This window comes from Colobus angolensis, unplaced genomic scaffold (genome assembly GCF_000951035.1).
Source record: "Colobus angolensis palliatus isolate OR3802 unplaced genomic scaffold, Cang.pa_1.0 Scaffold20, whole genome shotgun sequence".
Classification (NCBI taxonomy): domain Eukaryota; kingdom Metazoa; phylum Chordata; class Mammalia; order Primates; family Cercopithecidae; genus Colobus; species Colobus angolensis.
This window is the reverse complement of record NW_012115155.1, coordinates 1,651,270-1,665,325: the sequence shown is the minus strand read 5'-3', so window position 1 is coordinate 1,665,325 and position 14,056 is coordinate 1,651,270. Positions and strand designations below refer to the sequence as shown.

Genomic DNA, 14,056 nt, shown 5'->3' with positions numbered 1-14,056 from the left:
GAACCCGGGAGGCGGAGCTTGCAGTGAGCCGAGATCCGGCCACTGCACTCCAGCCTGGGCAACAGAGCGAGACTCCGTCTCCAAAAAAAAGAAGGAAATTCTGGTTTTCTGTCCTCATAAGTGGGAGTTGAACAATGAGAACACAGGGACACAGGGTGGGGAACATAACACACAGGGGCCTGTCGGGTTGTGGGGGGCTGGGGGAGGGATAGCACGAGGAGAAATACGTCATGTAGATGACGGGTTGATGGGTGCAGCACACCGACATGGCACATGTATACCTGTGTGACAAACCTGCATATTGTGCACATGTACCCTAGAACTTACAGCGTAATAGAAAAAGAAGGAAATTATGATGCATGTTGCAACATAGATTAACCCTGAAAATGTGCTGAGTGAAACAAGCGAGGTGCCAAAAAACCAATATTGTGTGATTCATTTATATGAGGTACCTAGAACAGGCAAATTCTTAGAGTCAGAAGTAGAATAGAGGTTACCAGGGGCTGGGGGAATGGGGGGATGTGGAGTTATTGCTAAATGAGGAGTTCAGAGCTTCTGTTTGGGGTAATGCAAATGGATACGGTGGATGGTTGCACAACATTGTGAGGGTACCTAATACCACTGCGTTGCACACATTAAATGGTTAAAATGGTAAATTTTATGTTATGTATATTTTACCACAGTTTTAAAAAAAGAAATGTTGGATGAGAAGAAAAAGTTAAACTATCCTCCATTATTACTGTTTCTATAGTTCAAAGGAAAATCACCAAGGAAGTTGAAATTTTCTTGCACAGAGCTTCCCATTCTAGATATGTTATCCCATTTCTAGCCTTGCTCTGTTGCTCTCAAGAGAGTCCTCTTTGCCAGAGTACTCCTTTCTTTAAACTCTCACAGTGGAAATTGCCACCTACTTTTGGGAAACCTCATTCACTACCCACACACATTGATGCTGCCCTAAAGTTTATTTCCCATCCTGTATCAGTCAGCTAGGCTGCATAACAATTGCACACATCTCGGTGCCTTGCAGCAATAAGTGTTTATTTTCCTCTTGGCATTTACAGTTGAGCTAGGGTGTGATTAATCCGGGCTGGGCTCTCCTGGCTTGGTTCCATCCCCTGGGTTAGGTTGTCTGCTACACCTATCATTCATTCTAAGATGAGCAGGCTACTCCAGGTTCCAAAATGCAGGTGAGCAAAGACAAGTGTGCAAATGTATTTCAAACCTCTGCTCACATCAAATCACTAATGTCCCATTGCCCATGGTCACATGGCCAAGGCCAAGCAAAGAAGTACACCTTGCCCACCATGATAGGAGTCATATGTATAAACCCCATAGGGAGTTGAGACCAGTACTTCCAACTACAGCATACTTCTTTCCTGTCCCTGGAAGTACATTTCCTAAGTCTGAGTTACTTCCTGTATATTAACATCAAGAGGATGCAATGGATGTACAACATGATGACTCAAGTTAATAACAATGTATTGCTTTTGAAAATTGCTTAGAGAGTAGTTTTTAAGTGTCCTTACCACACACACAAAAGTGAAATAATGCCTATGTTAATTAGCTCAATTAAAGCCTTTCTACAATGTATACATATTCCAAAACAACATGTGCATAATAAATCTATACACTTTTTATTTATCAATGAAAAAAATTAACTTAGATCAGGCATGGTGGCTCACACCTGTAATCCCAGCACTTTGGGAGGCTGAGGCAGGAGGGTCACTTGAGCCTCAGAAGTTCGAAACCAGCCTGAGCAACATGGCAGAACCTTGTTTCTACCAAAAAAATACAAAAACTAGCCGAGTGTGGTGGTGTCCCAGCTACTCAAGAGGCTGAGGTGGGAGGATGGTTTGAGCCTGGGAGTTTGGGAGATTGAGGCTGCAGCGAGCTATGATTGTACCACTGCACTCCAGCCTGGGCAACAGAGCGAGATTGTCTCAAAAAAAAAAAGAAAAGGAAAAGAAAAAGTAAGAGAAAGAGAAAGAAAGAAAGGGAAAGGAAGGAAGGAAGGAAGGAAGGAGAGAAAGGAAAGAAAGAAAGAAAGAGAAAGAAAGAGAAAGAAAGAAAGAAGGAAAGAAAGAAAGAGAAAGAAAAGAAAAGAAAAGAAAGGTTAAAAAGAGAATGTGATGGAATGCGGAGGTTCAGAAGCAAAGTCCAGGATGGATTTAGTCCTCTGAGTCCAGCAGAATAATCAGCCTTAGGGCTGTTGCTCTCATCCCCATGGTTGAATATGGTTCACCGTGATATCCACATATGGAAGAGGGAGGCACGTCCCTTTCCTTCAGGGGCATGAGACAGAATTTGCACATGTGTTTTTCACTCCAATCCATTGTTAGAATGTAATCTCATGGGCACACCTTAGTTGCAAGGAAATTGGTAACTGTGGTGGGTAAACAATTGCCCAGTTAAGTTTTGATTATACTAGAGAAAGGGAAGAATGTTTATTGGGGAAGCAGTCTCTGCCAAAAGAAGTTATCACTGGTGGTAACAATGAGAACGAGCCAGCACTTTGGGAGGCCAAAGATCACGAGGTCAAGAGATTGAGATCATCCTAGCCAACATGGTGCAACCCTGTCTCTACTAAAAATACAAAAATTAGCAAAGTGTTGTGGTACGTGCCTGTAGTCCCAGCTACTCGGGAGGCTGAGGCAGGAGAGTCACTTGAACCCTGGAGGCGAAGGTTGCAGTGAGCCAAGATCTCACCACTGCGCTCCAGCCTGGGCGACGGAGCGAGACTCCGTCTCAAAAATAAAAAAAAAAAGAACGAGAACGAGGAGGTGGAATGCGAACTTGCGTTTCATGCATGGCACCCATAGCAAATTTGGCTCTCAGTTCAGAAACCTTGATTTAAAGAAATAATTTCTTTCTTTAAACTAATAAAGTAACCGCTGCTGAACCCCCAGCCTGCCTTACTAGTGACAGCCACAGGACACTTTCTCCTGTTCCCCTGACAAACGGCAGCTCTGTTGACATGCTCACGTAGTGAGAGCAGGGCTGTGCACACATTGGTTGTCTACCTTCCTCTGCATATTTAAACATTATTTTAAAACGTTTAAAAAATAATTCTCATAATATTTTCATGCATTTTCTTCCCGATTTTTCTCTGAAACATTGGTACATTTAACACAATTACAATCATACTGTACATGTAATTTTGTGTCTTGATTTTTCTGTTTAACATCATAGTATTACTGTTAATGGTCTGTACTGCTAAATACTTTCTTTAAATAATCACGTGTAATGTCTGAACATACCCTGTTAAATGGACTCACCATAATTTACCCAGCTAGATGTTCTCTTATACTCAGGTAATTAAGTTGTCTTTTTTTCCGTAATTCAACTTTTTATTTTGAAATAGTTGTAAATTAACATGTAGTTGTAAGAAATAATACAGAGAGATCTCTTGTAACTTTTGCCCAGTTTCTCCCAATGGTAACATCTTGCAAAACTATATATATATATATATATATATATATATATATATACAGTTTTATACACACACATATATATAGTATAAGATTAAAACCATGATATTGACATTGCTACTGTCAAGATACAGAATTTTTCTGGCACCACAAGGGCCCTCCATGGTGCCCTGCTATAGTTAGTTCCACTTCCCTCCCATACCCACCCCTTCCTTAACTCCTGACAACACAAATCTCTTCTCCATTTATATAATTTTGTCATTTCAAGAGCATTATATAGGCCAGACATGGTGGCTCATGTCTGTAATCCCAAGACTTTGAGAGGCTGAGGCAAGAGGATTGCTTGAGACCAGGAGTTCAAGATCAGCCCTAGCATCAGAGACCTTATTTCTACAAAAAATATGTTTAAAAAATTAGCCTGGCTGTGGCGGCACATGTGTAGCCCTACCTGTGCAGGAAGCTAAGGCAGGAGGATTCTTGAGCCCAGGGATTCAAGGCTGTGGTGAACTATGATTGCACCACTGCATTCCAGCGCCTGGGTGACTAAGAGAAACTCTGTCTCTAAAAAAAGAAAAAAGAAAAAAAAGTTATAAAATAAAATAAGGAATGCTACATAAATGGAAAAATGGAATCATGTAGTATGTAATTTCTTCACGTTAGCTTCTTTTCATTCAGCATATTTCTCTGGCAATTCATCTAGGTTGGTGCATAAATCAATAATAAGTTTGCTCTTTTTTGCTGCTGAGTAGAGTTCCACAGTATGAATGTACTACAGTTTACTTAACTTCTTACCCATTGGAAAACATCTGGATTGTTTAAGTTTGGGGGCCATTATGAAGAAAGCTGCTATAAATATTTATGGACAGGTTTTTCTGTGAACATAGGTTTTCATTCCTTTAGGATAAATGCCCAGGACTGTCATAGTTGAATGTTTAGTTGCCTGGTTGGTTTTCAAGACACTGCCAACTTGTTTTCTACAGTGAGCGTACCATTTTACATTCCCACCAGCAATGTCTGAGTGATCCAATTTCCCTATGACCTTGCCAGCATTGGGTGTTGATACTTTAGTATTTTAGCCATTCTGATAGATATGGAGTGATACCATATAAAGGTTTTAATTTTGATTTACCTAATAGCTAACAACGTTGAATACATGTTCATGTGCTTGTTTGCCATCTGTATATCTTCTGTAAATTATCTCTTCGTGTCTTTTACTTATGTTCTAATTAGATTTTTTGCTTGTTTACTGTTGAGTTTCGAGCATTCTTTGTATATTCTAGATATTATTCCTTTCTTGAATATGTAGTTTGTAAATATTTTCTCCGATTCTGTAGCTTGTCTTTTCATCTTCTTAACATGGTTTTTCATGGAGCAAAGGTTTTAATTTTTATTGTGTCTAATTTGTCAATTTTTCCTTATATGGATCCTGCTTTTGGTGCCAAGTGTAAGCACTCTGTATAGCTTTAGATTTGAAGATTTTCTCCTATGCTTTTATTTACTTATTTATTTATTTTTAGGTTTTATTTTTTGAGACAGAGTCTCACTCTGTCGCCCAGCCTGGAGTGTTGTGGCACAATCTTGGCTCACGGCAACCTCCATCTCCCGGGTTCAAGTGATTCTACTGCCTCAGCCTCCCTAGTAGCTGGGATTATAGGCATGTGCCACCACGCCCAGCTAATTTTTGTATTTTTAGTAGAGACGGGGTTTCACCATGTTGGCCAGGCTGATCTCGAATTCCTGATCCCACATGATCCACCTGCCTCAGCCTCCCAAAGTGCTGAGATTACAGGCATGTACCACTGCACCCAAACTCCTATGCTTTTAAATAAAAGTGTTATAGTTTGAATTTAAGCCCGTGATCCATTTTGAGTTACTTTTTGGGTTAAGTGTGAGACTTAGCTCAAGGTTCATTTTGTTGTCTACAGATGTTTGGTTGCTTCAACATCATTTGTTGAAAAGACGATCCTTTCATTGAATCCCTTTGTACCTTTGTCAGTAATTGGTTGCGCATGTTTATGTAGGTCTATTCCTAGGTTTTCTACTGTTTCTGTTGATCTACTTTTCTATTCTTCCATTGATATGCTGTTTTGATTATTGTACCTATATAATACATCTGAAAATCAGGTAAACCGATTCTTTCCACTTTTCTTAAAATTAACAGAATTAATTTTGTTGAAGACAATTAGGTATACAGGAAAATTGAGTGGAAAATACAAAGAGTTCCCATACACCCTTTCAATCCCTCCTCTCCAGCTTTCCCTATTACTAACGTCTTGCATCAATGTGGTTTGTTTATTACAATTGCTGAGCTTATGTTGATACAATTTTACTAACTAAAGTTCATAGTTTACAATAAACTTTGTGTTGTATATTCTGTGAGTTTTGACAAATGTATAATGACATGTATCCATGATTACAGTATCATGCAGAATTGATTCACTGTCCTAAAAGTCCCACGTTCCACCTATTCTTCCTTCCTGACTTAGCCCACTCTCCCTTCCTATTGTCCCCTGGCAACCACTGATTTTTTTTTTTTTTTACTGTCACCAAAGTTTTTGCCTTTTCCATACAGTTGAGATTGTATAGTATGTAATTTATTTATTTATGTATTTATCACTCTGTCCCCCAGACTGGAGTGCAGTAGTGCTATCATGGCTCACTGCAGCCACCACTTCCCAGGCTCAAGCAATCCTATGCATGCCACCATGCCAGGCTAATGTTTAAAACAACTTTTTTAAGTGATGGAATCTTACTGTGTTGCCAGGCTGGTCTTGAACTCCTGGACTCAAGCAACCCTCTGGCCTCAGCCTCTCAAAGCACTGGGATTACAAGTGTGAGCCACAGTACCCAGCAGCTCAGTCCTTTTTTTATCACTGGATAATCATCAGTTATATGTCTGTATTATGATCTGTTTATCCATTGACCTATTGAAGGAAGTCCTAGTTGATTCCTGGTTTTAGCACTTATAAATAAATTGTTTCATTTCTTTAAAAAAAAAAAGCACCTCTTTTAGGTATTCTCATTCTTTTGCTTTTCTACATGAATTTTAGAATAATCTTCTTTATATCTCCAAAACACTTGCTGAGATTTTGATAGGAATTGTGCTAAACATGGTTTGGAAGGAACTGATATCTTTACTACGTTAAGTCTTCTAATCCATGAACATGGTATGTTTCTTCATTTATTTAGACCTTTGATTTCTTTTACCAGCATTATGTCGTTCTCATCATATAAATTCTGTACATGTTTTGCTGGATTTATGCCTAAGCACCTCTTTCTTTAATTGATTCTGAGTGACACTGTATTTTATTTTTATTTTTATTTTTTTGAGACAGGGTCTCACTCTGTCACTGAGTCTGGAGAGCAGTGGTGCAATCTCTGCTCACTGCAGCCTCAACCTCATGGGTTTAAGCCTCCTATCTCAGCCTCCCAAGTATCTCAAACTACAGGCTCATGCCGCCACACCCAACTAATTCATGTATTTTTGTAGAAATGAGGTTTTGACATCTTGCCCAGGCTGGTCTTGAACTCCTGGACTCAAGAAATCCACCTACCTCAGCCTCCCAAAGTGCTGTGATTATAGGCATGAGCCACTAGGCCTGGCCACTGGTTTTTTTTTTTTTTAATTTGCTGTGCATGTGCTTGCTGCAAGTATACAGAAATACAATTCATTTGTCTGTGTTTAGTGTCCATCCTGAGACCTTGCTGAACATACTTACTAGTTCTAGGAATTTTTTGGCAGATTCCTTGGGGTTTTCTATGTAGACAGTCATGTTATCTGCAAATAGGTTTTTCTTCTTCTTCTTTGTATTTTTGATTGGTGTATCACAGTTTTACCTATTTTGGAGGTAATTGTGATATTTTGATGCATGTATACAATATGTTATGATCAAGTCAGGGTAATTGGGATATCCATCTCCTCAAACATTTATCTTTGTGTTGGAAAATTACAATTCTTCTAGCTATTTTGAAATGTGTAATAAATTGTTGCTAACTATCATCTCCCTACTATACTGTCAAAGGCTAGAACTTATTCCTTTTACCTAACTGTATTTTTGTACCCATTAACCAACATCTCTTCATCCTTTCCTCCCTGCGACCCTTCCCAGCAGGTGATAAACACCATTCTATTTTCTACCTCCATGAGATCCACTTTTTAGGCTCCTACATGCTAGTGAGAACATGCAATATTTGTCTTTTTGTGGCCTGGCTTATTTCTTTTCTTTTTCAACCTTTTATGATAAATTTAAATTTTTTTAAATTGGCACATATAATATACATATTTTGGGGGTTCATGTGATAATCATACACATTCATATAATTTGTAAAGATCAAATCAATGTAATTGTCATAGCCATCACCTTAAATATTTGTCTGTTCTTTATGCTAGAAACATTGAAATTATTGTCTTCTAGCTATTTTGAAACATACAAGAGATTATTTTAAGCTATAGTCACCCTAATGATTTATCAAACACTGAATCATATTTCTCCTATCAAAACTATATTTGTACCCATTATTCAACCTCTCAACCCCTTCTCTCCCGTACCCTTCCTAGCCTCTGGTAACCACCCATCTAGTCTCTATCTTCCTGGGATCCACCTTTTTAGCTCCCATGTATGAATGAGAATATGTGTGGTTTTTTTTTTTTTGTCTCTTTGTGCTTGGATATTTCACTTAGCATACTGACCTCCATTTCCAACTGTGTTGCCGCAAATGACAGGATTTCATTGATTTTATGGCTGAATAATATTCCACTGTGTATATATACCACATTTTCTTTATCTACTCATCTGCTGATGGGTACTTAGGTTGATTCCATATCTTGACTATTGTGAGTAGTGCTGCAATAAACATGGGACTGCATATATCTCTTTGACATACTGATTTCCTTTCTTTTGGATATATATCCAGAAGTGGAATTCCTGGATCATATGATAGTCCTATTTTTAGTTTTTTGAGTAACTTCCATACTGTTTTCCATAATAGCTATACTACAATACATCCCATCAGCAGTATACAAGCATTCCCTTCTTCTCATCCTTGCCAGCATTTATCATTTTTTGTCTTTTCAATAGTAGCCCTCCTAACTGGGGTGAAATAATATCTCATTATGGTTTTGATTTTCATTTTTCTGATGATTAGTGATGTTGAGCATTTTTTCATATACCTGCTGCCATTTGTATGTCTTCTTTTGAGAAATGTCTATTTAGTCCTTTTGTCCATTTTAAAATTGAATTATATATTTATTTTTGCTATTGAGTTGTCTGAGTGTCTCGTATGTATATGTATGTTCCTCCTTCTTATCTGTATGCCTGTATTTCTTTTTCTTGTCTTATTGCATTGGCTAGGACTTCCAATATTGTGTTGAATAAGAATTGTGAGAGTAGACATCTTGCCATCCTTAAGGCAAGAAATGTCAACATTAAGTATGATTTTAGATGTAGGTTTTTTGTAGATGCTCTTTATCAAGTTGGAGAAGTTCCCCTCTGTTCCTATTTTTCTGAGACTTTTTATCATTAATGGGCATTGAATTTTTTCAAATAATTTTTCTGCCTCTATTGATATGATCATGTGATTTTTCTTCATCTGTTAATATGATGAATTACATTGATTGATTTTCAATATTAAACTCATGGATTGTTTAGAAGTGTGTTGCTTCATTTCCAAGTGTTTGGAGAGCTTCCATTTTTCTTTCTGTTATTTATTTTTTAATTTGTTTTTGTTGTGGCCAGAGAACACATTGTATATGATTTCAGTTCTTTTAAATTTGTTGTGTTTTGTTTTATGGCCCACAATATGATTTCCTTGATGTATGTTCCACGAATACTTGATTCAAATGTGTATTCTGCTGTTGTTGGGTGAAATGTTCTATAAATGTTAATTAGATTGTCTTGATAATGGTGTTTTCCTACATCTTTGCTGATTTTCTGTTTAGTTATTCTATCCATTGTTAAGAGAAGGGTGTGTAGAATTCAACTAAAATTGTAGATTTGCCTATTTCTCCTTTCAGTTCTATCAGTTTTTGTTTCACATATTTTACAGCATAATTGTTTGGTGCATACACATTTAGGATTGCTATGTATTTTTGATAGCTTGCCTTTTTTATCATTATGTAATGTGTCTTTCTGTTTCTGGTTATTGTTTTTGCTCTACACTCTGTCTTACATTAATATAGTCACTCCTGCTTTCTTTGATTAATATTTACATAATATATATTGTTCCATCCTTTCAACCTACCTAGATTATATTTAAAGTGAGTTTCTTATAGACAGTGTATAATCATGTTTTAAAATCCAATATGCCAATCTCTCTCTTTTTAAATTGGTGTGTTTAGACCATTTACATTTAATGTCACTATTGATATGTGAAGGCTTCAGTCTGCCTTTTTATTTTTTGTTTTACATTTGTTCTCTAAGTTTTTTATTTCTTAGTTTACTTTTCTGTGCCTTCGGGTGGGTTAGTTGAACAATTTTTAAAATTCTATTTTGATTCATCTACAGTGCTTTTGAGTGTATCTCTTTAAGCAGTTTTTTAAGTTGCTCATAGATATTCCATTATATATACATAACTTATAATAGTCTACTGGTGTTCTCATACTCGCAGTTCAAGGATAGTATAGAATCTTACCTCTATTTTTGTCTCTTTATTATCCCACATTTGTAATATACTTGTCTTAAATATGTAGTTGATATATACATTTAGAACAAAATCAGACAGTGTTGTAATTTTTGCTTCAATAATTAACATAATTTAGAAAACTGAAGAGAAGGAAAACCTATCACATTTACCCACATTTTTGCTTACTGTGTTCTTCTTCCTTGCTCATGTTCCAGTTTTCCTTCTTTAACTTTTTCTTCATATTTAGAGAAGTTCTTTCAGCCATGCTTTTAGGGTGAGTCTACTGGCAACAAATTCTTTTACTTTTTCTTATTTGAGAATGTCTTGATTTCCCCTTCATTCCTGGAGGGTATTTTTACTGGGTATAGGATTCATGGTTGACAATACTTTTCTTTCAGCACTTTAAAACTATTTAAAAATATTGTGCCATCTTCCTCTAACTTCTGATGGAAAATCAGTTGTCATCTTAACTGTTTTCCCGCTCTAGATAAAGTGTAGTTTTTCTCTGGCTGCTTTCTAGATTTTTTCTTTAGTTTTCAAAAATAATGTGCCTTGGTGTGGACTTTTAAGGTTTTATCTTCTTCAAGCCTGGTTTGTGTTCTTCAGTCTACAAGTGAATGTCTCTTGCCAAATTTGGGAAGTTTTCAGCCATTATTTTTTGGAGTACTTTTTTCAACTCTACCCTCTTTCTCCTCTCCTTTTGAAACTCCTAAGAAATGAATGCTAGATATTTTGTTATAGTCCCCACCAGGTTCCTCAAAGTTTCTTAATTTTTATTTTCAGTTTATTTTATCTCTGTTGTTCAGGTTGTGTAATTTCTATTGTTCTGTCTTCTGGGTCACTGCTTCTTTTATACGATTCCTTAAAAGATTATACCTGGTCTCACCACCTCCAGCACTTTCTCTCCTGTTGAGAGTCATGTTAATTTCTAAGTGGCTCTGAACAGAATGTGTGCCGACCAGTGAACTAACAGGCAGTGCCTGGCCATCTCTAGGTGGATTTTTCCATTCAAGCTCTTCCACTTCCTCCACTGAGAAGCCAGAGAGTGTCAGGGACTGTAGGCTTCAGCAAGCACCAGGTGAGACTCCGCAAGGAAGAGGACAAGAGCAGGAGTGCGTGAGTTGTGTGCCAATGCCAGCCCTCTTGACAATTGCTATATTCTTAGGGAAACTACTTGTTTCGATCAAGAGTCTAAATGACAAACAACGTGATTAACACATTTGCTGTATTGTGTTGAGAATAAAATGGAAACTTAGGGCTGAGAGGTGGGGAAAGAATGAACGTTCTATGATCCTAGAGCTGGCTGGGCCCAGGTGTTTCTGCAGCAGCCGGCCATGACTGATCACAAGCTCTGGGCCAGAGGAGGTAATGTGTGTTTTTCATGGGGAACATAAACCCCAGTCAGTTGGTGTCAGGGAGTTGGGGAAAGGAGCAGTTGCTGACAGCTGGTAGATCCTTTCTGACAGCACTAGTGAAGGGTGGTAACATAAAAGATCCAGAATAGGAACTAAACAGAGGATTACTTTGGTTTGCCTCTGAGCCATTTGACCATAGTGCTACCTTAGCTGTCCTTCTCTGGTCCAGAGCTTTTGTTTACTTGGGCCAATTTGGAGTGTGGCTTTGTCTCCAGGAACCTCTCTCCCTGTTCCATTATGTTGGAATTTCCATCTGCAAATCGCTAGTGGAGGATTGACAAGGGAGTATAAGACCTGGCCCTCAACCTCTTGGAAGGCTGGGTGGATGACCCTGTCATATCCCCAAACACCATGGGTCTCAGTTTCCTTCCATTTCTTTTTTTATTGCATTATTTTGAGAGCTGATTAAGTTAATGTCTGTAAAAGGACTCTAATATTAAAATGCCACATCGGTACTTTGTAAGGAAAGTAGGAGTGCAATGTATTCATCTGTTCAGTTGTTCATTCATACATTCATTCATTATACTTATCAAGTCTCAGGCACCAAATAATGGAGCCATGACAGGAAGCCTACTCTGGAAAGAGTAGTGAATGACTTCTGTTTGCCTCTGAGCCTTTTGACCATAATGCCCCCTTAGCTACCCTTCTCTGGCCCAGAGCTTTTGTTTACTTGGGCCAATTTGGAGTGTGGCTTTGTCTCCAAGGACTTCTCTCCCTGCTCCATTATGTTGGAATGTCCAGAGACTATGGGCTTCAGCAAGAACCAGGTGAGACCCCACAAGGAAGAGGACAAGAGCAGTAGTGTGTGAGCTGTGTGCCACTGGAAAGAGTGAGGAAGTCACAGCTGAGTGCCAGTCCCTCCTCCATCCTCCTGTCCATCTCCTCCCTGCAGTTGCTGTTCTCGGTGGGATGTATGCTGTCTTCTGTGGGACGAGAAGATGGTTAAGTGTACGTTTCAAAGGACTTGTCTGAATCAAAAGTAGGTTTTCAGGCTGGACACAGTGGCTCATGCCTATAATCCCAGGAGTTTGATACCAGTCTGGGCAACATAGTGAGACCCCTTTCTCTATTATGTGTGCATGTGTGTGTGTACATATGTGTGTGTGTGTGCATTTGTGTGTGTGTGTGTGTAAATCTATATCCAGGCATGGTGGCACATACCTGGCCTGTAGTTCTAGCTACTGGGGGCACTGAGGTGGGAGGATCGCTTGAGCTCAGGAGATCAAGACTGCAGTGAGCTATGATCATACCACGACACTCCAGCCTGAGTGACAGAGAAAGATCCTGTCTCTAGAAAAACAGAAAACAAGACCAAAGAAAACAAAAAACACTAAGCTTTCAAAAAAGAAAAGACTCACACAGTTGGAGTAGCATAAAGTAAGTCCCACAGACGAAGAGTTAAGGTGCTGAGAAAGCAAACAGCTTGTTGGGCTCAGGAGCCTTGATAAACTTAAGAGCAAAATTTGCAGTGGACAAGCCACAGGTGATTGACACATCCCAGCTTTCCCAGCTGTGTTCTGAATTCTCCCCAGGAGTGGCTGCCTCCACCTTTCCTGCAGACCAGGAGATCCTTGCAGGCAAGGGCTTTGCTTTACTCGAATCCCCGTTGAATCCCCATTGTCTTGCCCTATTCTCCCCCACGGAAAGTCCTTGTGTGGCAGGATTGAGTTAGTGACAATGATGAGCATCCCTGGTTTTGGACTTGCAGACTGGAGCCCTTCCCCGACTATGTGATGTGCTGCAAGTGCTGTGGGAAGAGCAAGACCAGTGTCTGCAGGAACTCTCCAGAGAGCAGACAGGAGACCTGGGCACGGAGCAGCCAGTGCCAGGTATGAGACTTGCCACAGCCCATGTCCTCTCTTGGGGGTGGAGCATGTCCAGTCCTGCTGGGCAGGAGGAGCTTGTCCTGGGCCAGGATTGGATGTGGGAGGCTGGTCCAGCTTTATTTACTCAGACAATCAGCTGAGGGGGCCAGGGCTGGAGTGGTTCTGGTGAGCAGATCACATGGACCGCAAAGCCAGATCCTTACTACTCTTCTTTTCCTGGGCAAGTGAATATAGCCAGTGTTTTCCTACCATCAGCTTCTGCGTGCTGACTTGGCCAACTTAAGAGCTTGGTGGGAATTTCTCTGCAAGGCGGTTTTCTTCTCATTCATTCTCCCACCTCCCTGCCAGCTCCATGAGTGAGGTAGTAGAAAGGCAGCCTGGGTCCACAATAGTGTGGGCTGCCTACTGGGTGACACTCACTGGCTGTGTGAACACAGGCAAATTATTTAGCCCTTGGAGTCTCCATTTTCTGATTTATAGAATGGAGGTGGCCAGGCGTGGTGGCTCACGCCTGTAATCCCAGCATTTTGGGAGGCCGAGGTGAGTGGATCACCTGAGGTCAGGAGTTCGAGACCAACTTGACCAATATGGTGAAACCCCACCTCTACTAAAAATACAAAATTAGCCAGGCTTGGTGGCGCATGCCTGTAATTCCAGCTACTAGGGAGGTTGAGGCAGGAGAATTGCTTGAACCCGGGATGCAGAGGTTGCAGTGAGTCGAGATGGCGCCATTGCACTCTAGCCTGGGCAACAAGAGCAAAACTCT

The 14,056-nt window shown here is 39.6% G+C and overlaps 1 protein-coding gene across 1 annotated transcript in view; it reads left to right on the top strand.

Moving 5' to 3' along the window:
- Positions 1 to 14,056, top strand: part of SCTR (secretin receptor) — a 79,552-nt gene that overhangs the window by 13,442 nt on the left and 52,054 nt on the right. Inside the window, exon 2 of the mRNA XM_011941629.1 lies at positions 13,173 to 13,293. Within this exon, the coding sequence (XP_011797019.1) occupies positions 13,173 to 13,293 (121 nt within the window). The remainder of the gene's footprint in view (positions 1 to 13,172; positions 13,294 to 14,056) is intronic.